The 26,821-nt window shown below is 38.8% G+C and overlaps 1 protein-coding gene across 1 annotated transcript in view; it reads right to left on the reverse strand.

The window, feature by feature from the left end:
* The window catches only part of LOC124622251 (protein unc-13 homolog C), a gene marked incomplete at its 5' end in the record, with an annotated part of 692,708 nt that overhangs the window by 174,212 nt on the left and 491,675 nt on the right, over positions 1 to 26,821 (reverse strand). The window contains one exon of the mRNA XM_047147909.1: positions 1,702 to 1,886. Coding sequence (XP_047003865.1) covers positions 1,702 to 1,886 — 185 coding nt within the window. The remainder of the gene's footprint in view (positions 1 to 1,701; positions 1,887 to 26,821) is intronic.

Consider the following 26,821-nt stretch of genomic DNA (forward strand, 5'->3'; position numbering starts at 1 on the left):
TCTTGTGCCGAGCAATTACCATCTGTTCCTCCACTTCAAAGAACACCTAAGTGGCAACTGTTACAATAATGATGATGACATGAAAACGGCAGTGAATTCTTGGTTATCGGAGCAGGAGGCAAGTTTTTAAGAAGAGGGTATATTAAAATTGGTTGAGAGGTATGATACATGTTTGAACAAACTTGGCAACTAAGTTGAAAAACAGAGTCAGGTATGTACTTTATGAAAACAAATTTACTTTTTTGAAATAATCTTTCATTGTGTACTTATGTTCAAACAGACCTTACTTAAAAAACACACCTTGTATTATCTCACACAAGTCAATTCTGCAAATATTAGCAAAGCATCTGAGCTAAACCAGGGTGTTTTACTTTCATGTTGCATCAGGACTCTTACCTTGAACCTTGTTGAGCAGTCTACAGTGGACATATTACACAAAAAGTGGTCTAAAAATTCAGATGGAAATGTAACAGGCACAAAATCTATCCAACCAAGGAATTAATGAAAAATTAGTTTGTGAACTACTTATGAGATAGAAGTTGATGGTAAACAGATGGTTCTGTTTAGTCCCATCTGGAGCTGTAGAGCCTAGAAAATGGCACAGTAGGGTAAAACACTGCAGAAAGTCCTTTTATGAAACTGTTTGTCCTATCGTTTTTCTTTCTTTTTTTTTTTTCATATAAGAAACAGCAACAGGAAAACCTCCAATGAAACACTGAGCTACTGTACCTAACTATAGTTACAAAAATTCAGTAATAATAAAAACTAAATGATAAACCTCCACAACATCAAACAAATAACAAACACCCCAGGGCAGCAACAATATTGCCATGACTTAAATCTAATCAATCACAATATTATGTGACTACAATACAAAATAAAAACCGTAGAAGTATGGAATTATGACATATAATTTCTCCAACTAATAATTTACAAAAAAGAGAACATGAGCATCTGTGTAACAGAGCTGATTGTACACTTACAAGCAAATGCACATGGAAAACAGTTTACTTACGGGGAGGGAACAGACAAGACAGAAACAATATGAGGCACAAATGCTAGCTTTCAGAAGTGTGGATTCCTTTGTCCTGTGTAAGAGAGGAAAAGATGGGAGAAATGAGCTAATTCAGAGATAAAACTGAAAAGTCATTCAGGACCCTGTGTCACAGGTTGGAGAGAACAGACTGCTTTATCAGAGTATTAAGTGACTTTCCTATTTCATTTCAGACTAACCTCTATGGATCACTTAAAAGAACTCACCATTCTTAAAATTAATCTTCATTGATCATTTTTGGGTATTTCTTTTTCCTATACTTGTTTTGGATGCAAGCCATTTTATGACATTTAAGTTAGCATTTTAAAATATGGGAACTCCAGGTTGGAATATGAACAATTTAAGCAAAAGGTAGACTGCTACTTACCATAAAGATGATACGTTAAGTTGCAGACAGGCACAACAGGAAGACACTTACACAATAGCTTTCAGTCATAGCCTTCATCAGAAAAGGAAATACACACACAGATTTTCATTCACACAAGCAAGCACACCCCATGCACACATTTCTGGCAACTTTGATGAGAATGCACTGGATGTTATAAGTTAGCACTTTACCTATTGAAGACCTATAAAAGCACTTCACAAAGAATTTCCTTAAATATTTCTGTCATTTTACTGCTACAAATAATGTATAATGTACTTACGCTGGATACTCTGGAACCGATCCTTTATATGGAGGCACATCCTTCACATAATTAGTGTGTAACCACTTCACTTTGAAGTGTAAGTTCATGTATGCTGATGATTTGCAAAGGCGGTGCTGCTCATGTTCTTCTAAAGCATACTTCATATCAACAGCAAAAAGGCTCCACATTGTTGCTGCAGACAACTGTGAACAAATATTTCTGTTAACGGAAATTCAAACACTGTTTTTAGTGTCATATGGTACAATAACTGTAGTTTGGTGGCTTAGTCTTTCCATGTATGGAGACAGGAACTGGGATGTTCCTGGTAGAAGTTTGGCAGATGATCAGACTTCTTGAAACCTTGAAAAATTCCTGGATATGATGAATTCACTATTCATTGGCTATCCTGTTAGGAGGAATAATGTCATTGTGTAGAATCCTTTTTTTTACATTATTTTGAAGCATACTCTACCATATCAATCTGTGACCACTGTTCTATGTTATAAAAGAGTGACTGCTTACAGTGAAGTAAGTGTACATAATTTTTCCCACAATCCTTATTCTCTTCGCTTTTTAGTAAAAACATAACAAGGAATGAGATGACGATAGAAATGTATGTATTGTTTCCTCGTACGGTAAATTTTGATCTCCAGTTATAATATGAAATATAGTCCTGAGCTTCTGGAATTAAACCTTTTCCTATTTATTAATTATTTTTTCACCCACAGACAACATGAGTTGTATGGATGTTGTCAACATATAAATCTACACAATACAGATACACAACCTATTGATTCTTACCAGTAAAGATACATAAATGCATGCACTATTTGCTTTACTATATTAGGTGTCTGTACATCATATTTTATTATTCTAGTGGATGTATTGTAAGATGCACCTTAATCATGGCAGTTAATCATCAATATAATTGTCAACATAATTCATCATTTCAAGTAATCCTTGTCAGCGTTTGCACACATTTTTTCTAACAGCTAATCTTTGGGATATTCCTGAAACACGTATTTCACTTTTAAACATAGGCTTCACAGCCTGTGTCATATGGATCCTTCCCATAAATACCAACTTTCCTGAATTGCACAGGTGGGAAGTTTCCCTGCAATATATCGTACGTTCCTATAACCCTCCTGGCCTCAACCATTGTTAGTCACTGTCCTCACCCATCCAGTCCCTGTTCCCATTCCAGCACTGTACAGCCCTCATTCCACCATCGCACCCAGAGCCTTTTTGCTCCTCTTCTTTTCCACTGCCCCCCCCCCCCCCCAATAGCCCACCATCTGACCTCCCGACTGCACACAGCTGACCTACCCTCTCTCCACCTCGTCCCTGCGCATTCCCCAGCAGCACTTCACTTCAGTGCTGTCACTCCTACCCAACTATCCCTCCCCTTCCCCACCCCAGCCTCCTTCTTACCCCTACCCAGTTGCCACTCCCATCATGTACTGGTGCTGCTGCTCGCAGTGTGACTTCAGCTGCCTGAGACTGCAGTTGTATGTGTGAGTCGTATTAGTGTGTATATTTGTGTGCGTGTGTGTGTGTGTGTGTGTGTGTGTGTGTGAGAGAGAGAGAGAGAGAGAGATCTATTTTTGATGAAGGCCTTACTGGCCAAAAGCTTTATTTCTGAGAGTCTTTTTATTGTGCCTATCTGCAACTCATCCATGTTCTATGGTGAGTGGCAATTTTCCTTTTCATAATATTGTTACATTCTATCCTGGATTTTCTATTGTTCAAGAGATGCAGCTCCTCATGGCTCATTTGCATTCACACAGACTTTTGTTCAAGAGCCAAAAAATGTGGCACTCAGTGGGCACAAACATGTCATATGGAGATGATCATCCACAATGAAGTTTTTTGTACAATTTCATTTCATTATAAAGGCTGATCAACAAAGACAGGAGACTTTTTTTCCCTGTAGCTTCTGTGATAATTTCCGGTCTGTACAATGAGTATTTGAAAAAAGTGTTTTTTTTAAGTGTCCATGGGTGACAGCACTCTTGTATTAGTAGGTTGGTAGTAACGTTCTATTTTGTAGGCTCTACGAATTTAGCATACCAAAATATAGAATTGATGCGTGGAGGAGCAGTACAGCGCAATAAAACTGTGTTCATTTGAACCAAACAGTCACTGAAACTTATGAAATGCTGCAGTAAGCCTAAAGTGAACATGCACCAACTTGTGCAACAGTTGGGTTTGGTTGTTTGGGGGAAGAGACCAAACAGCAAGGTCATAGGTCTCATCGGATTAGGGAAGGATGGGGAAGGAGGTTGGCCGTACCCTTTCAAAGGAACCATCCTGACATTTGCCTGGAGCGATTTAGGGGAATCACGGAAAGCCTAAATCAGGATGGCTGGATGCAGGATTGATGTGCAACAGTGTTTAGGTGGTTCAAGAACTACAAAGAAGGCCGACATGTCTGTTTTGAGTAAGGTGAGCCTGGTGTTTTGGCTTCTGCTGTGACTGAAGTCAATATCAACAGAGCTGCTGTGATTGTCCATGAGGACAAGCGGATTACATTACGGAAACTCAGTGAAGTATTTAGGATTTCGTATGGCAGTGTCTTTATGATTGTGCATGATCATCTCCACATGACGTGTTTGTGCCCACTGAGTGCCACATTTTTTGACTCTTGAACGAAAGTCTGTGCGAATACAGATGAGTCATGAGAAGCTGTGTCTCTCTGCTGATTTACCAGCATGCAGTTCCTCCTCACACTAATGTTACAACAGCATACTAAATGTTGGTACTGGCTAAACTGAGTAAGCATATTGCAAGGAAATGACCAGAACTTCCTTTGATTTAGTGGAAACTTCATCATGGCAATGAGCAGCCTCATGTTGCAAATCAGTTTTTGGCTCAATTCAACATTACGTGTGTACTGCATCCACCTTATAGTCCCAACAATCTTGCACTCTATGTGATACCACCCCCCCCCCCTTCCCCCCCTTTATGCCACACCACTAAAGACACAGCTTCAGGGCATTCCATTTGAGAACTCTGAAACAGTGTGTAAGAAAAGTGAGGTGATTCTCAAGGGTCTGACATAGACTGGCATGGACCATAAGCTTGAAGACTGGCAGTGACTCTATAAAGGTGTATTCAAGTAGGAGTGGAGCACAATGGAAAAAAATAAGCTTAACATTTAAATGCTGTAATAACTATGCATGGAAAAAAAGTAAGTCTTTCTCGGTCTTTGTTGATCAGCCCTTGTATACAGAATTCTAATTTGTCCACTTCTGTAGCTCAGGGTTCAGCATGTCTGGCTGCTATGTGGAGAATTCAGGTTCAATTCCTGGTGCACCAGGGATATTTCTTTGGTGGGAGGACTGGAGCAGGGTGCACTCAGCCTTGCGATGCTAATTGAGGAGCTACTTGGAATTAGAATTAGTGGCTCCATGGCCAGTAACTCTGACAAAGGCTGTGAGAGCAGCATGCTAATTCTGTGTCTCTCCATACCCTACCAAAGAATGCTAGTTACAGAGGATGACATGGTAGTCAGTTGGACCTGACTGAACCAAAACTTTGTTTTATCACACTACATCGAGATTTTGTTTTGTTTCTCCTTCTAGGATAAAACTGGTAGCTGGATCTGGTTCTGTGTTCATGTAGAGATCTCTTCTGCTGCATACTGGTTGATGTCTTTCTTTATGTGGATCACTGTTCATAAAATGTATTCACATAGAACAGTGAAAGTTCCCATAGATTTAAACAATTCAGTGCAGTGATTTCTCTTTTTGCTTTTTGTGCAGCCCTTTTTCTGCAGCTTACAGGCTGTAAATGAAGTTACATAAAACAGATTTCTTACTGTGGCATTTCAGAGCAAACATTGAACTTTCAACAGTAACCTCCATCATCTTCATCAGGACCAACTGGTTTGTCAAAACTGCTGCTGCAGTGACCTGTCAGCCCACAGACTGCTACTGATTGGTCGGTAATTATGTAAAGCTGTCACAGGTGGTGCGACAAATATCTCTGGCTCTTCTCTGCATCAAGAGCTTGCTTCAGTACACTACTAAGATTGTATCCACTGTCATGGTTGAAGATTTCTCACACATTCTTATTTCTACAGCCTCTTTAATTACAGAGTCCCAGTATGTAGAGCCTGGGACAAAACTTCTGTTTTGTCAAAGAGTATTTTATGTTTGGTTGTGAGGATGTGCTCAGCAACTGAAGAGTTCTCCAGTTCTTGATTTTTATACGTCATTGATGTTCTGCACAGTGGTCAGGAATGGTGCGGATGAACTGACCAATGTAATTGCTTCCAAAACCTCAAGGGATATTGAAACTCCCAGGAATCCTGAAGTTGAGACTGTCCTTAATAACATCTCCTTGATCTCCTTAGGAGATTTGAAAATAAATCTTATATCTTGTCTTCCCAGGACTCTCACTATTTTGCTAGACGTAGCTTACAGACTGTTAGTATGTTCTGCTCAATACTTCCTCAGAAGGTTGTGCTGTAACTAATTATACAATGAACAAGTGAAATACATATTATTCTAGTATATGAGCTACTATACACAACGAATTTATTATTCTAAGCATATAAACTGCTGAAATATTCACTTCTTGGGGGCAGTAACACATTGAGCCTCCTTTAGTTGTGGGTCATACGCATCTGTAAAATTTTATCCTTGATACATAGTCTTTGAGCTCATCATTGACTTTTGGAGAGTCACCTTTTCTCCATGTAAAATTAATTTGGTGTTTTCTATTCACCTGCATAAATGAATGAGCATTTCTCCAATTTTTTCATTTTGTACACTTTGTAGTTCATCACTTATTAGAGTATTACTGTCAACATCAAATAGTACTGTTTCAGTGTGTTAGACTACTGGGGTAAATCATTGATATGTATCAAGAAGAATATTGGGCTCTGCAGACTTTCTTGGGAGACTCCAATATTAATATATTTTGGGTTAGAAAGGAGGTAAGACTGGAGTTGGTTTGAGAGATCCCCACCCGTTGCATTCTGTTTTTCAGGTTTACAGGTAGAAATTATTTGCTACACTCCCTACCCCTTATTTGCTAGTGGATCCAGTGTCCAGTGTATTTAGCAGAACTGTGAGATCTACTGTGTCAAAGGCTTTGGTAAAGTCAAGGAATATGACTTATACATTTTCCTTTGTCTAGTGCCTCCAAGGAACACAAGAAGATGCACTAAACAGGAACAGAAAACTAGAACACAACAAAAAGACAAAAACAAGTTGAGAGTGGGAACCTTGACAGGAAAGACTGAAGAGATTGTAGACATGATGGAGAGGAGAAAGATTCGTATCCTTAGGTTGAGTGAGACCAAGTGGAAGGGAAAAACTCTAAAGTGCTGAGAGGTGGGTGCAAACTCTACTGGCAGGGTCACAAGAAAGAGGCAAAAAATGGAGTGGGGTTTGTGTTTCACAAAAACATTGACACAGTTACTGGTGTGAGCTTTGTAAGTGAAAGGATAATTAGACCACGAGTGAACTTGGGAAGGAATAGTTTTACTATACTCCAAGTGTATGCACCTAGCAAGGGTGCAAGTGAGGAAGAAAAAATGAAATTCCTTGAAGAACTGGAAGACCAAGTAAGAGAAGATAACATTATGATAATTGGGGATCTGAATACTCTGATCAGCACAGATAGAAATGGATATGAGGAGGTGACAGGCCCTTTTGGATACGGAAGACAAAATGTTGAGGGTGAAGAAATTCTAAATCTGTGCATAAGGAATCATCTTTTAGTGAATAATACATTCTTCAAGAAACAAGATAGCCACAAAATTACTGTATATGGCTGGGATGGCCAATCTAAGACAGATATAGACTATATAATAACAGACAAACTAACTGGAGGAAAAGTAAGGGACACTAAAGTCATACCAAGTGAGCACTTGGATAATGACCACAGGTTATTAGCAGCTGCTCTAAATTATAAGAAGAAAAGTATGAATGCTGTAGAAAGAACACCAAAATTGAGGAGTGGAAGTTGAAAGAAGAAGAAAATAAGAAAAGTTTACAAAATCTAATAGCACAAAAATTGCCAAAAATTGAAAGGGGTAATGTAGAGGAAGAGTGGAACCTATTTAAAACATCTATAGTTAATAGTGCTGTGCAGATATGCAGCAAAACAAAGAGTAAAGTCAAATGACAAAGAAACTAATTGGTGGAACAACAGAGTAAAAGACGCAATTAAAAAATGTAATACGGCAAAGAAAAACATGGTGTTTGAAAAAAGACATCAGAACCAGGGAGAAGAGTCAGGGAATATTCACCCAGAAACTAGATCAGTATAGCAAAGGCAGCCAAAAACTACTATATGGGTTATTGAAAAGTAACAGATCTGATAGAGAGGACATAAAAGCAACTGAAACAGAGCTTGGGGTCATTATCAGGGACATAGAAGGTATCAGAAAAGAGATGAAAAATTATTTTGAAATCTTACTGAATGGGGAAGGTGCACAAGAAAATGACACCAAAGTCATGGAATTAGAGGAGGAGAAGGATCCAATCTCTTGGTTAGAAACTGAGAATTCCCTGAAACAGATGAAAAGTGGTAAGGTGGCTGGAGTAGATGAGCTGACAGTAGATATGATTAAATGAACAGGAATCCATGGAATACAATGGTTAGACTGGGTTCTTGGGGCGACATGGAAAGAAAAAAAAAGTGCTGGACGATTGGAGAAAATGAATTATAACATAATTGTTCAAGAAATGTAATAGAAAGAAATGCAACAACTACTGAGGAATCACACTGTTATCATACTCCCTTAAGATACTGGAAAAGGTCACAGAAAAAATATTTCAGATAATTCTAGAACATCAATTAGAGGAGCAACAGCTTGGATTCAGAAATAATAGGGGAACAAGTAAGAACAAACAATAATAAGAGAAACAAGACTTGGATTACATCAGCTATAAAAATCTCTTGCAAACATAAAAGAATACTCCACAGAAGAATGCTGGCCATTGTGGCCAAGGGGTTCTAAGCACTTCAGCCTGAAACCGCACGACTGCTACAATCGCAGGTTTGAATCCTGCTTCTAAGTTCTAGGAGACTGATGACTTCGGATGTTAAGTCCCACAGTGCTCAGAGCCATTTGAACCATTTGAACCTAAGAAGAGTGATAAGACAGGCAAAAAGGATGCAAATGATGAGTACATTAACAAATCCAGCAATAAAGTAAAACCAATGTGGAATATTATAAAAAGAGAAAGAGGGGAAATCAAAGCTACACACATGAACATAGAAATCAAACTCAACAATGAATCTATATCTGAAACCCAAGTTGTGGTGAAGTCTTTAAACAAATTCTTTACAAGCATAGCCGAAAAATTGGTCAAAAATAATCTTAACACAAACTACCAACCAGCAAACCAAAAACATCACACACATGCAGAGTCAATTGTCATTACCAAAGTCACTGAAAATGATGTTGCAAAAGCCCTCAGAGAGTTAAAAAATTCATATTCAACTGGAGTTGGTGGTTCCCAGCAGCTGTCATCAAAAATTGTGTACACACACTTGCTGAACCATTAACTCACCTCTGTGACTGTTCTTTCCAGGCAGGTACTTCCCCTCAAGCTCTGAAACTATCTAAAGTAATTCCTGTCTCCAAAAAGGTGAATATAAGCCTTATCTCAATCTCATCCTGGTTTTCTAAAGTTTTTAAAAAGAATGTTCAAAAAACTGATAGACTACATGGAAAAAAAATTACTAAGCTTAGTACAACATGGGTTCAGAAGCAACAAATCTACTGAAACTGCAGTATATGATTTCATAAATAAGCTATTAGATCTGAAAGATAAAAAACAGCCCATAACAGGCATATTTCTGGATCTGTCAAAGGCTTTTGACACTGTTGACCACAAAATATTGCTGGAAAAAATAGAGCACTATAGTATCAGAGGAATTGCAAACACTTGGATTGCTACATTCATAACCAATTGGATGCAGAGAATCAGCATGAAATACACTAACAGACAAACCATCTCAATAACAGAAATCCTATCGAGTAATAAAACTGTAAAGCAAGGTGTACCACAGGTCTCAGTATTGGGACCTCTACTTTTCCCCCTGTAAATTAATGACCTGAGGCTGAATGTAAATGCACACAAAACAATAATATCTACACAACTGTACTCCTCAAAGGGAAGAATATAGAGGCTGTGGAAAAAGCTGTGAACTTGGCCACTGAACAACTCAGTAACTGGGCTAAAATCAACAGATTAACTATCAACACCAAAAAGACAGCTTCCATGAACTTCCACACAAAGCAACATACAAATTCCTCTCCGCCACTTGTACTGTAAGTAACCAGCCAATAGATACTGACACTGTTTTCAAATTCCTGAGTCTGTGGGTTCAAGATAACCTGAAATGGAATAAACATACAGGAAAGGTAAATTTCAGATTTAGTACTGGCTGTTGTGCATTGAGTGTACTGAAATCATGTGCTGAAAACAGTAACCAGCGTGCACTGCGTTTACATACAAGCCCACCTAAAATATGGTGTGACATTCTGGGGAAATTCTCCAACTGCCCTGAGCACATTCAACATCCAGAAGAGAGCAATGAGGACCATTATGGGGAGCAAACCCAGAGACTCTTGCAAACTCATCTTCAGAAAGTTGGATATCCTTACACTGCCTTGCCTATACATTCTCGAGTCTCTAAAATTTTTCAGAAACCACATAATGCCAACTGACTCCAGAGTCATAAAAAATAATGAAATACATAAACACAACACCAGGAAAAAGTCAAATCTGCATGTTTTACGAACAAACACTCAACTGTGTAAAAAGGGAGCTTTCCACATGGACCTCCAACTGTTCAACAATCTTCCCACTAGTGTTAAGTCCATCAAAGACAACATAAAATTTAACAAAAGTTGTGAAGTCATATTTGTTGTGTCACTGTTTTTACTCTATAAATGAATACCTAAACAGTAATCTTGCTATTTGTGTTAAATTGAAAACATTGAGCAATGGAGTGAAGTAAACTTAACCAATCTTTGCAATATAATACATTAGGATACTATATGTTAATATATGTTAACAATGTTAACTGATTTTTCTGACATCTGTAACACACTGTGTACTGTCGGATTACATGGAATGAATAAATAATTAAATAAATAAATAAAAATAAACAAACAATAGATCTCATTTTCTCCCTCCATCAGTTAATGGAGAAGTACTGGGAAGAAAGAAAGGACTTGATAGTCTTATTCATGGATTTGGAAAAAGCATATGACAGTGTACCAAGGGGTAAAATATGGGAATGCTTGAGAATACATAATTTTCCTGATTCACTAATTAAAAAAGTCCAGATGCTGTATGATGGTTGTGAGAGTAGCGTACAAGTAGGAGGTGGAAGATCAGATTGGTTTAAGACAAAGAGAGTGTTCAGCAAGGCAGTTCACTCTCCCCTTCACTATTCATTACACTTAGGGACACAATCTTGAAAAAAATCAAGGAAGAATAAAATGAAGATCTCAGTGCTTTTGTTTTTGCTGATGACATTGCCGTTTGGGGAGAGAAGGAAATGGAGGTTCAAAGGAGACTAGACTACTGGAACAAGACAGTGACAATGAAGATGACCAGGACACCCACTCCTTGTAGCATCATACTGGTTAGACACCGGACTCGCATTTGGGAGGACGACGGTTCAATCCCGCGTCCGGCCATCCCGATTTAGGTTTTCCGTGATTTCCCTAAATCGCTCCAAGCATATGCCGGAATGGTTCCTTTCAAAGGGCACGGCCGACTTCCTTCCCTTCCTTCCCTAATCCGATGAGACCGATGACCTCGCTGTCTGGTCTCCTTCCCGAAAAACAGCCAGACAGACAGCCAGCCAGCATCATACTCGAGGCGGAGAAGGCTGAGTGTGTGAAAAGTTCCAAACTAGAAGTCTTAAACAGAGTCACAAAAGGGTCTAGCTTTTTCCATCACATACGAAATCTAATCTGGGACACGGAAGTCCCTCTAAGAGCCAAGTAGACCAAGTAGAAAACTTATCTCCTGCCAATCATGATGTATAGTCTACAGGCCTGTGTCATAAATAAGAGAGAAAAGAGTCAAATACAAGCATATGAAATGAAGTTCCTTTGGTCAGCTCTACAAAAGCTAGGAGAGACAGAGTCAAGAATTATTATGTAAGGAGAAACCTGCAGATGACATTGACTATAGAGGAGAGGATGAGTGCTTGCCATGTGAAGCGAATGCACCTGACTTGAACTCGATGCCAGTATTTGGAGATGGAGGTACCAGTAAGAAGACCAATTGGGTGTCCTAGAAAGAGGTGGGCAGACCAGTTTAAGAAAGATCTCAAGAGGAGAGGAGTAACATGGGATGTAGTGGAGAGGGAAAAGCTATACCAGGACAGAAATCAATGGAGGCATATTATTCACCAAGTTTGTACCTGGCTCATTGGAAGGAAATCCTGATGATGATGATGATGATGATAGAGCTGATCCTGAAACCAAACTGTTCCTAACACAGAAGATTTGTATTGCCCCCAGAATTTTATGAAAGACTGGAGACACTTGTGTTCCAGCCATTTCGAACACACATTATTTTAAAGCAGGATGTAAGGATGAGCATGGGATACTGCACCCATTTATTGTTTGTGGAAGGTAGATAATTCGTCAGTGCTGGCAAGTGTTCAGCGTGACCTGCCAAGAATAAGCAAATATGGCTTGGAAGCTCCGTGGCTGGCTGCAGAGAGTAATGTAGCATTGTACTGTTAAAAAGTAAATGGAGAGACTCAAAATAGTGACTGTTTATTAGACGTTGAACTGCTGTTGAGAGTGCGTGGACTGGGCATGGATAGTCAGCCACGATAGAAGCTTATGTATTAATTGTGTTCAAAAATGTGTAAATAAGTGGTTCTGGGTGCCCGGTAGAGCAGCATATTTTTTAAGTAAGAAGAGAGAGAGCGAGAGAGTGAAAATTTCTCCTTCCTAGCAGTGAAATCTTCGGAGAAGTGTCCAGTGCTAGCAGAAGACATCGGTGCTGCAAGAAAGCAGAACCAGCATTCTTCAACAAGTAAGTCCATGAAAATGCTTAAGCTGTATAGAAAGAGCTTAACATAACACCAGGCCACTGCAGATTGTGCTTTGTTAAGTACCCCATGAGTCGATTTTTCATTATTGTTTCTATTAGGTTTGAAAACAATGATGGGCCTATAAGAACAGAGGCATTCAAATGATCATTCTTGCTGCAGTCCATATACCAATGGAATGGGATGAAACCCTAATAACTTGTACAACAGGATCTACTCTCTGCCATGTAATTCATGGTGGTTTGCAGAGTATAGATATAACTATAGATGTAGATGTAGAGGTTCATTAGCTGTCAAATGGTACCTGCCTAAAAAGAATTTTATAATCTATTTGGCACAGTTGTGACACTTTTTGAAAAGAAAGATCACTCTCTGGGGGATAATTAATTGAAATTTAATGGTGATACAACTTATCTGAGCAATTTGTCCAGTAAAATTAATGAAATCAATCTACAGCTGCGAGGTGCTGACTTGATTATAATCAATGAAAAGTTAACTATTTCTGTTTTTGTGTCAAAACTTGCCTTGCACAGATATAATTTGGGTCTAAAACAATTGCATCAGTTTCCAAATCTTTCTTTTGTGGAAACAAATTATGATAAGATTAATCAAAGAGCACTCATGCAAGTTAAGTTCTATTTTAAATTATTTGTGTAATCAATCTCTTATCAGTGGAACATTTCTAGACTGGCTAAAATATGCTGAAGTTAAGCCTCTTTACAAGAAGGGAGATGAAGAGATACCATCAAGCTATCGACCAATTTCACTTTTGCCGGCTTTCTCAAAAATATTTGAAAAGGTTGTGTGTTAGCATCTCCTTAAGCATCTGACTGCAAATGATATATTGTCCAAGTCACAGTTTGGATTTCTGAAGGGTTCTGATGTAGAGAATGCTATTTACACTTACAGTGAGATCAATCAATCAATCCCATTCCTGATGTCCAGGCGGAGCTTCAAGGAATCCTCAGAACCTTAGGCCACCTACAAAACCTTTCACCTGACTCCATCAACCTCCTGACCCCACCGACACCCCGCACCCCTACCTTCTACCTTCTTCCTAAAATTCACAAACCCAATCATTCCGGCCGCCCCATTGTAGCTGATTACCAAGCCCCCACAGAACGTATCTCCGCCTACGTAGATCAACACCTTCAACCCATTACATGTAGTCTCCCATCCTTCATCAAAGACACCAACCACTTCCTCGAACGCCTGGAATCCTTACCCAATCCGTTACCCCCAGAAACCATCCTTGTAACCATTGATGCCACTTCCTTATACACATATATCCCGCACGTACAGGGCCTCACTGCGATGGAGCACTTCCTTTCACGCCGATCACCTGCCACCCTACCTAAAACCTCTTTCCTCATTACCTTAGCCAGCTTCATCCTCACCCACAACTTCTTCACTTTTGAAGGCCAGACATACCAACAATTAAAGGGAACAGCCATGGGTACCAGGATGGCCCCCTCGTACGCCAACCTATTCATGGGTTGCTTAGACGAAGCCTTCTTGGTTACCGAAGCCTGCCAACCCAAAGTTTGGTACAGATTTATTGATGACATCTTCATGATCTGGACACACAGTGAAGAAGAACTCCAGAATTTCCTCTCCAACCTCAACTCCTTTGGTTCCATCAGATTCACCTGGTCCTACTCCAAATCCCATGCCACTTTCCTTGATGTTGACCTCCACCTGTCCAATGGCCAGCTTCACACGTCCGTCCACATCAAACCCACCAACAAGCAACAGTACCTCCATTATGACAGCTGCCACCCATTCCACATCAAACGGTCCCTTCCCTACAGCCTAGGTCTTCGTGGCAAACGAATCTGCTCCAGTCCGGAATCCCTGAACCATTACACCAACAACCTGACAACAGCTTTCGCATCCCGCAACTACCCTCCCGACCTGGTACAGAAGCAAATAACCAGAGCCACTTCCTCATCCTCTCAAACCCAGAACCCCCCACAGAAGAAACACAAAAGTGCCCCACTTGTGACAGGATACTTTCCGGGACTGGATCAGACTCTGAATGTGGCTCTCCAGCACGGATACGACTTCCTCAAATCCTGCCCTGAAATGAGATCCATCCTTCATGAAATCCACCCCACTCCACCAAGAGTGTCTTTCCGCCATCCACCTAACCTTCGTAACCTCTTAGTTCATCCCTACGAAATCCCCAAACCACCTTCCCTACCCTACCCTTGTAACTGCCCCCGGTGTAAAACCTGTCCCATGCACCCTCCCACCACCACCTACTCCAGTCCTGTAACCCGGAAGGTGTACACGATCAAAGGCAGAGCCACGTGTGAAAGCACCCACGTTATTTACCAACTGACCTGCCTACACTGTGACGCATTCTATGTGGGAATGACCAGCAACAAACTGTCCATTCGCATGAAAGGACACAGGCAGACAGTGTTTGTTGGTAATGAGGATCACCCTGTGGCTAAACATGCCTTGGTGCACAGCCAGCACATCTTGGCACAGTGTTACACCGTCCGGGTTATCTGGATACTTCCCACTAACACCAACCTATCCGAACTCCGGAGATGGGAACTTGCTCTTCAATATATCGTCTCTTCCCGTTATCCACCAGGCCTCAATCTCCGCTAATTTCAAGTTGCCGCCACTCATACCTCACCTGTCATTCAACAACATCTTTGCCTCTGCACTTCTGCTTCGACTGACATCTCTGCCCAAACTCTTTGTCTTTAAATATGTCTGCTTGTGTCTGTATATGTGTGGGTGGATATGTGTGTGTGTGCGAGTGTATACCCGTCCTTTTTTCCCCCTAAGGTAAGTCTTTCTGCTCCCGGGATTGGAATGACTCCTTACCCTCTCCCTTAAAACCCACATCCTTTCGTCTTTCCCTCTCCTTCCCTCTTTCCTGATGAGGCAACAGTTTGTTGCGAAAGCTTGAATTTTGTGTGTATGTTTGTGTTCGTTTGTGTGTCTATCGACGTGCCAGCGCTTTCGTTTGGTAAGTCACATCATCTTTGTTTTTAGATATAGTGTACTTACTTCATTAGGTAATAAATTGCAGGCTACTGGCATTTCCTGTGACCTGTCTAAAGCCTTCGAATGTGCGAACCACAGCATTCTTCTAAGTAAATTAGAGTATTATGGTGTCACCGGCAATGATGCAAAATGATTTTTGTCTTATCTATCTAGCAGGAAACAAACCATGACATTGCAAAATACCCGTGAAGTAAGCAGTCATCTTCATCTGACTGGGAATTAATTACGTGTGGTGTTCCTCAAGGTTCCATTTTGGGTCCATTGCTTTTTCTTGTGTATATTAATGACCTCTAATCTGTTACATTGCCAGATGCTAAGTTTGTTTTGTTTGCAGATGATACAAACATTGCAATAAGTAAAAAGTCAAGTACAGAATTAGAAATATCTGCTAATCAAATTTTCACTGACATTAATAAGTGGTTTAAAGCTAATTCTTTGCCATTAAACTTTGAAAAGCCCCACTAATGCAGTTCAGAACCTGTAAGAGATTTCCTTCCAACATGAGTATAACATCTGAAGACATGCAGATTGAAGAGGTTAAAAGTGTTAAATTTTTGGGATTACAACTCGATAATAAATTCAGTTGGGAAGGGCATACCACAGAATTGCTTAAGTGCCTAAACAAATCTGCATTTGCCGTAAGAATGATGTCAGATGTAGGAGATATAAATATAAAAAAACTTGCATACTTTGCTTACTTTCATTCTATTATGTCGTATGAGATCATATTCTGGGGCAACTCATCAAACCGAGCAAAAGTTTTTGGAGTGCAACAGTGTGTGATAAGAATCATTTGTGGTTTAAATGCAAGAACATCTTGTAGAAACCTGTTCAAGGAACTTTGTATTCTAACCACTGCTTCTCAGTATATTTATTCCTTAATGAAATTTGTTGCAAGTAATATGTCTCTATTTCCAACCAATAGCTCAGTACACAGTATCAATACTGGGAATAAGAAGAATCTACATAAAGGCCTAAAATGACTTACCTTGATCCAAAAAGGGGTCCAATTTTCAGGAACACACATTTTTAATAAATTGGCAGCAACCATTAAAAACTTGGTTTCAGTTAAAGCACAGTTTAAACAGAGTTTGAAAGACTTTTGATAGGCAACTCCTTCTACTCCATAAATGAATATCTTAACAGAGACTGTAAGTCACCTTCAGTAAAAATATCTGTTAGATTTCAGCTTTGATAATACTTCATCACAACAATAAAGATTAGGTATTTTGTGTATGATAAATTTATTAATAGTGGTTAAGAGTTTTTCATTCTGACAGCGTGTTAATTCTGTAAATATTAGCTGTCCCAGTTTACTGCATTGTATTAGCTTACTTTCGACTATTTCCTGACAAATGATCAGGGTAGTGAGTATTATATTCAAATGTTTTATGTTTTTATGTCATACTTTCTGACATGTTCCACAGTCATGAGAATCATCTCATTTTATGGGTCTATGGAACGAAAACTTAATCTAATCTAATCTAATCTCTAGTATTTTGTAAGCCCTTGGATGGACTTAAAAAAGATTTTACAACCAGATTTCAGCAGCTCCTTCAAATGTCCATGCGAGATTGGGTACTGGAACCTTTCCCTGATGTACAAACATCAGAATTATTCATGCAGGATGAGCTAATAGAACTCTCAACAAATGGGGAGTAAAATTAAAATGAAAAATGTACATAAAAATTATGACTTCAAAGGCAAACTCCTACATTGTATCAAGCTTTATGGACTGCAGCAAAGAAGTATTTGATTGCTTTCCCATCTTTGTATTCAGCAGTAAGAGGATTTAGCATGGTTTGCAAATTAGTTACCAATAACAGATACAGACAGTCAATCACAGGATGTGGTGATTTAAGATTGCTGATAACAAGCATGATGCCAAATATTGAAAAGTTAATGACATTACACCAAGTTAAGAACTCTGACTGAAATTGTTGCAAATTTTTTAAATATGTATTTGTTAATCAACATTTGAGAATGACACGAAAACTGTTAACACCTTTTAATAATGTGATTTCTTTTTCTTCAGTTCTAATTAAGAATTAAACATTAATTAAGTGATGAAAATTGTGAACCAACTGGAATTGGAACACAGATACCTACTTATATAGAGCAGTGCTCTTATGAATCCAGTAGCTGAAGCACACCTCATGACAGTTCACAATTTTATCTCCTATTAGCACTCTCCATATCTTTCCAAACTTCTGTAAGGTTATTGTGATCACTGAATTATTATTCGAAAAGTATGTTATGATCAAAGCAATTTGGAAAAGTTTGTGTTATTCATTTCAGATTGCAATTGTGTCTGACTTTCTTTCTCTGAAGAAAGGGGAGATGATGAGTATTTTTTCTTTGGAAAGGGGGTGGTTGGCTGGACAAGGTTGAGAACCTATGGCCTAACTGAAGTTCATTGGTATAGTGTAACTGGCAGAAGAGGCAGCCCTGCTCTTAAGGTTAAGATGGAAATTAAGAATTAAATTCAGATACGTCTGTTTCCAGATTTTGTGTGTTTGTCAGCATCTGTACCTCATGTTAGGGCAGCAGAAAAGCAACACTCGAAAATTAACAATTTATGTTTTAACTTTGGTACACATATGTCTGCCCACATTGCAAAAATAGGGTAATTATGATGTGTGGTGGGAAAAAAAGAAATATTAGTCAAAGTGGCCAATCTACCACTCCTGAATGAGGCACAAGGAGATGTTTGGATTCTGGAGAAACTGCACCCTCATACAAGGAACCATTGGTGGGCTCCTGAAAACTTTTGTAATCTTAAGTTGAAATTTACCAGGAAATACAAAAAATTGAGAAACTCAAGCAGACAATTAACTTTTTGAACAGCAGTGACATCCTTCTAGCAGCCACACTAGAAACAAGGTATGTTGATGACCTAAGAATGGATAGTGTGAACTATCAAATTTTTAAGGGTGAACAAGCTGTAACACTTTCCAACTCAAGTCTAAGAACATTAGGAACAGCCTTTGCAGTTCAAAACAGTATAATATACTTTGAAATGTTGATTTTGTATCTTTCAGTGAAAGACTTTCTGTTTTCACAGTTAAATTCAAGAATAAATATTACTCCCTGTTCAACTTAAATATTACTCTCTATTCAACTACCAGACACCAACAAGACATTCAAGTTGAAGTAGGAAACTGCTGGGAAGATCTGAAAAACAGACTGTTGACAGTTCACAAGAACAACATAATAATCATGATGAGAGCCATCAATTCCCAAAAGGGCAAGGAAAAATCTTTTCTAAAGAGTTATTGGAAACTATACAGCTCACAATAGAACTGACAAAAATGGCTCAAGATTGGTACATAGACACAAGTCATTCAATTTTCAAATCACACTACAGATATAAATGTCGAGAAATCAGGAACATTAGAGACAAGAGAGGAATTGAAGTTGGTTATGATCACAACCCAATTGAGATCTAAGTAAGATTTATTCAAAACATAAACTTATGAAACAAACTAGTGCACCAAATAGAATTAATAATAAAACTTTGAACAGGAAACTGATTTTCAAAAGAAACTGAAGGAAGTGAATATTGATACAAAAATTTTACTGAAGCCATTAAACATACTTCATTTGAAATATCTTGACAGAACAAGAAAAGAAAGCATGTATGGTAAATGGGAAGAAGCAGTTAGAGGGAAAAAAAGCTTGGAATAACTAGTATAGTAAGAAGACAAACACTAATTGGAAAATATAGTATAATACAGGAGTTTACTACAAAACATTCAAGAACTGTATGCCTGGGTACATTCCACAATTACTACACTTTATGAAAGAAAGTAGAATACTTACACTTAACAACAGAGAGAACAGAAAGCTATTAGCAGCATATTTATCTACTGAACAGTGAAAAACTGACCAAAGAATTAGAATTCTATCATATTATTCCAAATGAAAATTTGAAACCACTGAGTTTTAATATGATTAAAAGCTACATCAACGCAATTAAAACACAACAAAGCAATGGGTGAAGATGGCTTCACAGCACAAAATCTAAAATCTAGTAGAGATATAAATGCCATAATTATGAAAGAAAAACTAGGTATAGTTTGGGACTCTGAAACAATTTTCAGATAACTGGAAGGTTGCATTAATTCATCCACTTCATAAAAAGTTGGAAAAAACAGATATCAATAATTACACAGGAATTTCATTACTATCTTTATCATACAAAATATTATTGAAAGCTCTTCTGTACATATTAAATTCTCAGTCAGATAAATAAACAGGAGAATATCAAGCTCGGTTTAGGAGTAACAGATCCTGCCTACAGCAAACTCTAAATCTTAAACAGATAATCATGTATATGGAAATACTGAATAAAAAGATAGTGCGAATATTTGTTGATTTTAAAAGGCTTATGATTCAAAGATTTGATGGAATGTATGATGAGATAAGGGAAATTATTCAGGTAGTGAAGGGAGATGAAAATTTAATAGTCATGGGTGACTTGAATTCAACAGTAGGAACAAGAAGAGAAGGAAACGTAGTTGGTGAATATGGATTGGGGCAAAGACATGAAAGAGGAAGCCGCCTGGTAGAATTTTGCACAGATCATAACTTAATCATAGCTAACATTTGGTTCAATAATCATGAAAGAAGGTTGTATACATGGAAGAACCCAGGAGATACTACAAGGTTTCAGATAGATTATATAATGGTAAGACAGAGATTTAGGAACCAGATTTTAAATTGTAAGATATTTTCAGGGGCAGATGTGGACTCTGACCACAATCTATTGGTTATGAACTGTAGATTAAAACTGAAGAAACTGCAAAAAGGTGGGAATTTAAGGAGATGGGACCTGGATAAACTGAAAGAACCAGAGGTTGTACAGAGTTTTAGGGAGAGCATAAAGGTGCGATTGACAGGAATGGGGGAAAGAAATACAGTAGAAGAAGAATGGGTAGCTCTGAGAGATGAAGTAGTGAAGGCAGCAGAGGATAAAGTAGGTAAAAGACAAGGGCTGCTAGAAATCCTTGGGTAACAGAAGAGATATTGAATTTAATTGATGAAAGGAGAAAATACAAAAATGCAGTAAGTGAAGCAGGCAAAAAGGAATACAAATGTCTCAAAAATGAGATTGACAGGAAGTTCAAAATGGCTAAGCAGGGATGGCTAGAGGACAAATGTAACGATGTAGAGGATTATCTCACGAGGGGTGAGACAGATACTGCCTACAGGACAATTAAGGAGACTTTTGGAGAGAAGACAACCACTTGCATGAATATCAAGAGCTCAGATGGAAACCCAGTTCTAAGCAAAGAAGGGAAAGCAGAAAGGTGGAAGGAGTATATAGAGGGTCTATACAGGGGCGATGTTCTTGAGGACAATATTATGGAAATGGAAGAGGATGTAGATGAAGATGAAATCGGAGATATGATACTGCGTCAAGAGTTTGACAGAGCACTGAAAGACCTGAGTCGAAACAAGGCCCCGGGAGTAGACAACATTCCATTAGAACTACTGACTGCCTTGGGAGAGCTAGTCCTGACAAAACTCTACCATCTGGTGAGCAAGATGTATGAGACAGGCGAAATTCCCTCAGAATTCAAGAAGAATATAATAATTCCAATCCCAAAGAAAGCAGGTGTTGACAGATGTGAAAATTACTGAACTATCAGTTTAATAAGTCACAGCTGCAAAATACGAATGCGAATTCTTTACAGATGAATGGAAAAACTGGTAGAAGCCGACCTCGGGGGAGATCAGTTTGGATTCCGTAGAAATGTTGGAACACGTGAACCAATACTGACCCTGCGACTTATCTTAGAAGAAAGATTAAGGAAAGGCAAACCTACGTTTCTAGCATTTGTAGACTTAGGGAAAGCTTTTGACAATGTTGACTGGAACACTCACTTTCAATTTCTGAAGGTGGCTGGGGTATAATACATGGACTGAAAGACTATTTACAATTTGTACAGAAACCAGATGGCAGTTATAAAAGTCGAGGGACATGAAAGAGAAGCAGTGGTTGGGAAGGGGGTGAGACAGGGTTGCAGCCTCTCTCCAATGCTATTCAATCTGTATATTGAGCAAGCAGTAGAGGAAACAAAAGAAAAGTTCGGAGTAGGTATTAAAATCCATGGAGAAGAAATAAAAACTTCGAGGTTCGCCAATGACATTGTAATTCTGTCAGAGACAGCAAAGGACTTGGAAGAGCAGTTGAATGGAATGGACAGTATCTTGAAAGGAGGGTATAAGATGAACATCAACAAAAGCAAAACGAGGATAATGGAATGTAGTCAAATTAAGTCGGGTGATGCTGAGGTAATTAGATTAGGAAATGAGACACTTAAAGTAGTAAAGGAGTTTTGCTATTTGGGGAGCAAAATAACTGACGATGGTCGAAGTAGAGAGGATATAAAATGTAGACTGGCAACGGCAAGGAAAGTGTTTCTGGAGAAGAGAAATTTGTTAACATCGAGTATTGATTTAAGTGTCAGCAAGTCATTTCTGAAAGCATTTGTATGGAGTGTAGCCATGTATGGAAGTGAAACATGGATGATTAATAGTTTAGACAAGAAGAGAATAGAAGGTTTCGAAATGTGGTGCTACAGGAGAATGCTGATGATTAGATGGGTGGATCACATAACCAATGAGGAGGTATTGAACAGAATTGGGGAGGAGTTTGTGGCACAACTTGACTAGAAGAAGGGATCGGTTGGTAGGACATGTTCTGAGGCATCAAGGGATGACCAATTTAGTATTGGAGGGCAGTGTGGAGGGTAAAAATCGAAGAGGGAGACCAAGAGATGAATACATTAAGCAGATTCAGAAGGATGTAGGCTGCAGTAGGTACTGGGAGATGAAGAAGCTTGCACAGGATAGAATAGCATGGAGAGCTGCATCAAACCAGTCTCAGGACTGAAGACCACAACAACAACAACATATGATTCAGCAGACAGAGACTTCCTTCTCAAAACCTTATAGGAATTTGTAGAAGACACAAAAGTTCTGGAAATAACTAAACAAAATCTTATAAATGCAGAATCCCAATTTCAATTTCTTGGAACAACTTTTGGTCCTTTCTGACAAGGAAACAGTTTGTAAACACTATCATTCAACTGTGCACTGGAAAAAGGTATACGAGAATGGAAAACAGACAAACAAAAATTTAGTTACCATCTTCACAGAAATGACCTCAGGAGAGAATGAGCCTATCTTTCTAAATGGTGTTGGTGTATCTTACTACTGACTTGTTTCTTCACCACAGGTTTAGTAGCATTTCTAGAAATGTGCACATACTCTGTAATGAGACTGGTTTCCTTTAACTGCTCCTCAAATGCTGTGCACCTAAAACATGTTGGTGACCTAATAAATTAGCTCTCCCTCTTGTTAGCTCCTCTTCTCTCCCATGTCTCCTTTCTGGAGACTTCATTATACTACTGTTCTAGGGATCTATGGTACCAGCTACTAAGGGCTTGAGCAATTCAGAGCTATATGTTGTGAATGAGTATTACTGCTGAACTAATAAATTTCATAAACTGATGCAACTTTAAGGATGCATTTTCCAGCAATTTCTTCTTTCCCTCTATTTAATAATGTCTTTCTTTTCTGTCCATCCCACACTTATTTCCTCATTCCAATGCCATCTTACCTTTAAATTTAATTATGTAAGGATAAATCATTACTTACTAACTAGAGAAAGCAGTGAGTAACAGACTAAAACAAATAAAACGAAAAATAACTGTTAAATTTTGGGAACCTCTGTACATTTATTTCCTTCTGTAAATGAGTTGCTTTCACTTCATCTGTCAAGTTTCATCTACCCTGAACAACATTTCTCATAAGGCTGGACACTGGAGAAACAGGATTGCAGCATATACGAAAATAAGACTGAACATGATATACAGGCTTGCAAAGCATACCAAATAAAACAACGATATATCAATGCTTGAGTAAAAGATAAAGTCAAACTGAATACTATACAAGAAACTACTATGAAAATTTATGGGGCAATAAGGTTGTAACTGTGGAAGATGAAATGAAGAAATGGAATATCAAGTCATACTTCTATAAATCTGACAACACTATCGAAGACGAAATGCACACTAGTGAAGTCTAAAAACAGGAAAGCTAGTGCAACCGATAGTATGTAAACAGAGCTACTAAAATATGGAGGTCTCTGCTTGAAATAAAGATATCTTCGTTTAATAAATTAATTTTGGACAAAATATGGAATTCCATTCTAATGGCAGATGGCCAAGATTATATCCCTTTATAAAATGGATGAGAGACAAAAATGTGAAAACTATCCAGGGATACAATAGCTAAGTTGGGTAGTTAGTTAGCAATTTACATATTTCATGGCTCACAACTGCAGCCTCTCTGTATGAAATGCAATGAGTCAGTTTTACAATTAAAGCACATCTTCTCAGCAGAAAAAATGGCAAAAGCTGACCATTTACATAATTTCTTCATTTTTTTCATGCTTAAGTATAAAATGCTGTAGCATTTTATACTTAAGTATGTTCAATTTCTCTCTATCTCTATCTCTCTCTCTCTCTCTCTCTCTCTCTCTCTCTCTCTCTCTCTCTGAGACACACACACACACACACACACACACACACACACACACACAGACAGAGAGAGAGAGAGAGAGAGAGAGAGAGAGAGATCAAATCATTACACATTCAGAACTTCTTATATGGAATAGAAGTAGTCGTCAAGCAAGTACGGTTTCAGTTTGTGTTTGAATTTAATTCTGTTTTCCATTACATTCTCTAAATTGCTCAGTAGGTAGTCAAAGACTTTTATGGTTTAATATCTCATTCCATCTGTTCGACAATAAGGCTGAGTGATGGATAGCGTAAATCATTTCTCCTTGTAATATTATAGTTGTGAATGCTATTATTGTTTTGTATTGTTTTGGTCAGTCGCAATAAACTTCATAACAGGGTAAATGTGCTGTGGGGCCATTGCCAGTATGCCCAACTATTTAGACAGCTGTCAAGAACACGTTCTAGAGTGGACACCATGTATCATCCTCCTTACACACTTTTGTGCAACGAAACGTTATTTGAGCACTGATGAATCATCCCAGAATGCCATAGGGTAGTACCGAATGAAATCAGGAAAAGAACATAAACTATTTGACAGTTTTATATCCAAAATCTGATAATATTGCTGTATATCAGCCATATATAGGCTATGTTATACTTCCAGCACTATGGCTCCGTCCTTCCTGTTTGCCTATCCTCAGCCTGCAGGTTTGTCTCTCACAAGGTTATTTACAAACAGCAAATGAGTATTGTGTGCTCTAAAGATGGTATCATTTACAATCAGTTTCCACACTGATTGTCACAGGTACCACCAGAGGGTACCAACCATGTTCCCAAGCAGTGCACATGATAATAGTCGCAAGGCTATCACGACCAGCAGGTCATGTGATTGTCAGCACACACATGTAACCTTCTGCCTGCTGGATACTTAAGGTGCTGCATTCCTCCAGCAGGCAGCATTTGCACACTTTTGATATTCAGAACTGTTATTTATTGTGAAATCTTCTATGCCGTGAAATAAAAATTATTTATCTGCATGAGAACCTTCACTTACTAATCAGCTATTAAGCAGCCTTATCATTCATGACACTCTAGTTATCGAAATGCATAATGGCCAACCCTCTTTACAAGGGTGACACCGTCGTGACTTCAGATGGTGACAAGGATCATTATGACACTACTGCACTCTTCTCGTCTGTTGATTCTGATGGTGACAAGGGTAAAGGCTCTGCTTTGTCACCCGGCCACCACTTTCATGCAGCTGTGCCCGATGCTCACATAACCACAGCTAGCCTTCCTCCCGAGGGGGGCACTGCCCAGTTCCCCACTACTGATGAGGCTGCTAACTGTGCACACTGCACTATCATCTCATCCACCAACCACCTACAGCTGAGCCTGATGCTGCTCTGCGCGTTGCAGCCATGATCCACTCTTTTTCTGCAGCTGGCATCACTCAGACCTCCGTTGGTGATAAGTCTCAAGTCTACATGCTGCAGCAGCTGGATTCATCTTCATTGCCATGCAGCCTGTCCACCATGCCCCCTTGCTCAGTCGCACCCGACCCTGCCCTGCCAATTCTTGCCTTCGTCACGAAGATGCAGCTGTGACCAGACTTCCTAATGAGGGTGGCATGGCTCAGAACACACCTGTTGGCTCTACTCTGACATTACACCACTCTTGCTGCACCAAACCTTACCCATGACCTGCTAGTGGCTCTCTCTAGCCATGAGCCTGTAACATTGCAGCTATTTACACAGCTGCAGAGTTTTGCAGTAAGTTTTATTCTGTTAGGTCAAGCTGTATTGGAGGCTGGCAATGAAGCCTCCAGCCCCAGCCATTGTGTAGTCCACTGCTGGCATCATAATCTCATCTGTCACGGTGTGTGGACCGTGAGAACTGCTTGGTGTGGAACATACTAACATCACTTATTAATCCCACCTAAGAAACTAAATAACTATCATAAATATGATCTGTTTGTTTTCAAATTTGTTATAGGAACTTTTATAATTTAGAAGAACACTGAGTAAAATTTTCATGCAGGTAACTTTAATAGTTTTTGAAAATATAAAATAAAACCTATTAAAAAAGTACTTAATGGACACTTAGAAAAGTAAATTCAGATAGGAGTCATGACAATTTAAGTTTCTTTGTCATTTGAAAATACTAACAGCACTCTCAGTGCACACAAGTTATTTTTAAAGAATTTTAATTGTAAACTTTTAATAATTTTGCTTTCGTAAGGAAAAATTGATATTTATATTTTGTGTTAGGGTGGGAGCAGATGAGAATGAGTGTGAGTGTGTATGTGGGGACATACGTCAAATTTCAATTTTATAATGTATTACACCATCCGTAACTAGCAAGTGTTATGTAACCAGGATGTCCTGAAATTGGTGACTCCCCCTAACTGGTGGATGATGTATGTCTAGGAGTGTTTGCTTTTGTAATAAGGCAGCCAGAAACATAGTAAGAGGATACTTAATTCCAAAGTATATTTCCAGTATACCTTTCTTTCGATTTTCATT

Source organism: Schistocerca americana, chromosome 7, assembly GCF_021461395.2.
Source record: "Schistocerca americana isolate TAMUIC-IGC-003095 chromosome 7, iqSchAmer2.1, whole genome shotgun sequence".
Classification (NCBI taxonomy): Eukaryota; Metazoa; Arthropoda; class Insecta; order Orthoptera; family Acrididae; genus Schistocerca; species Schistocerca americana.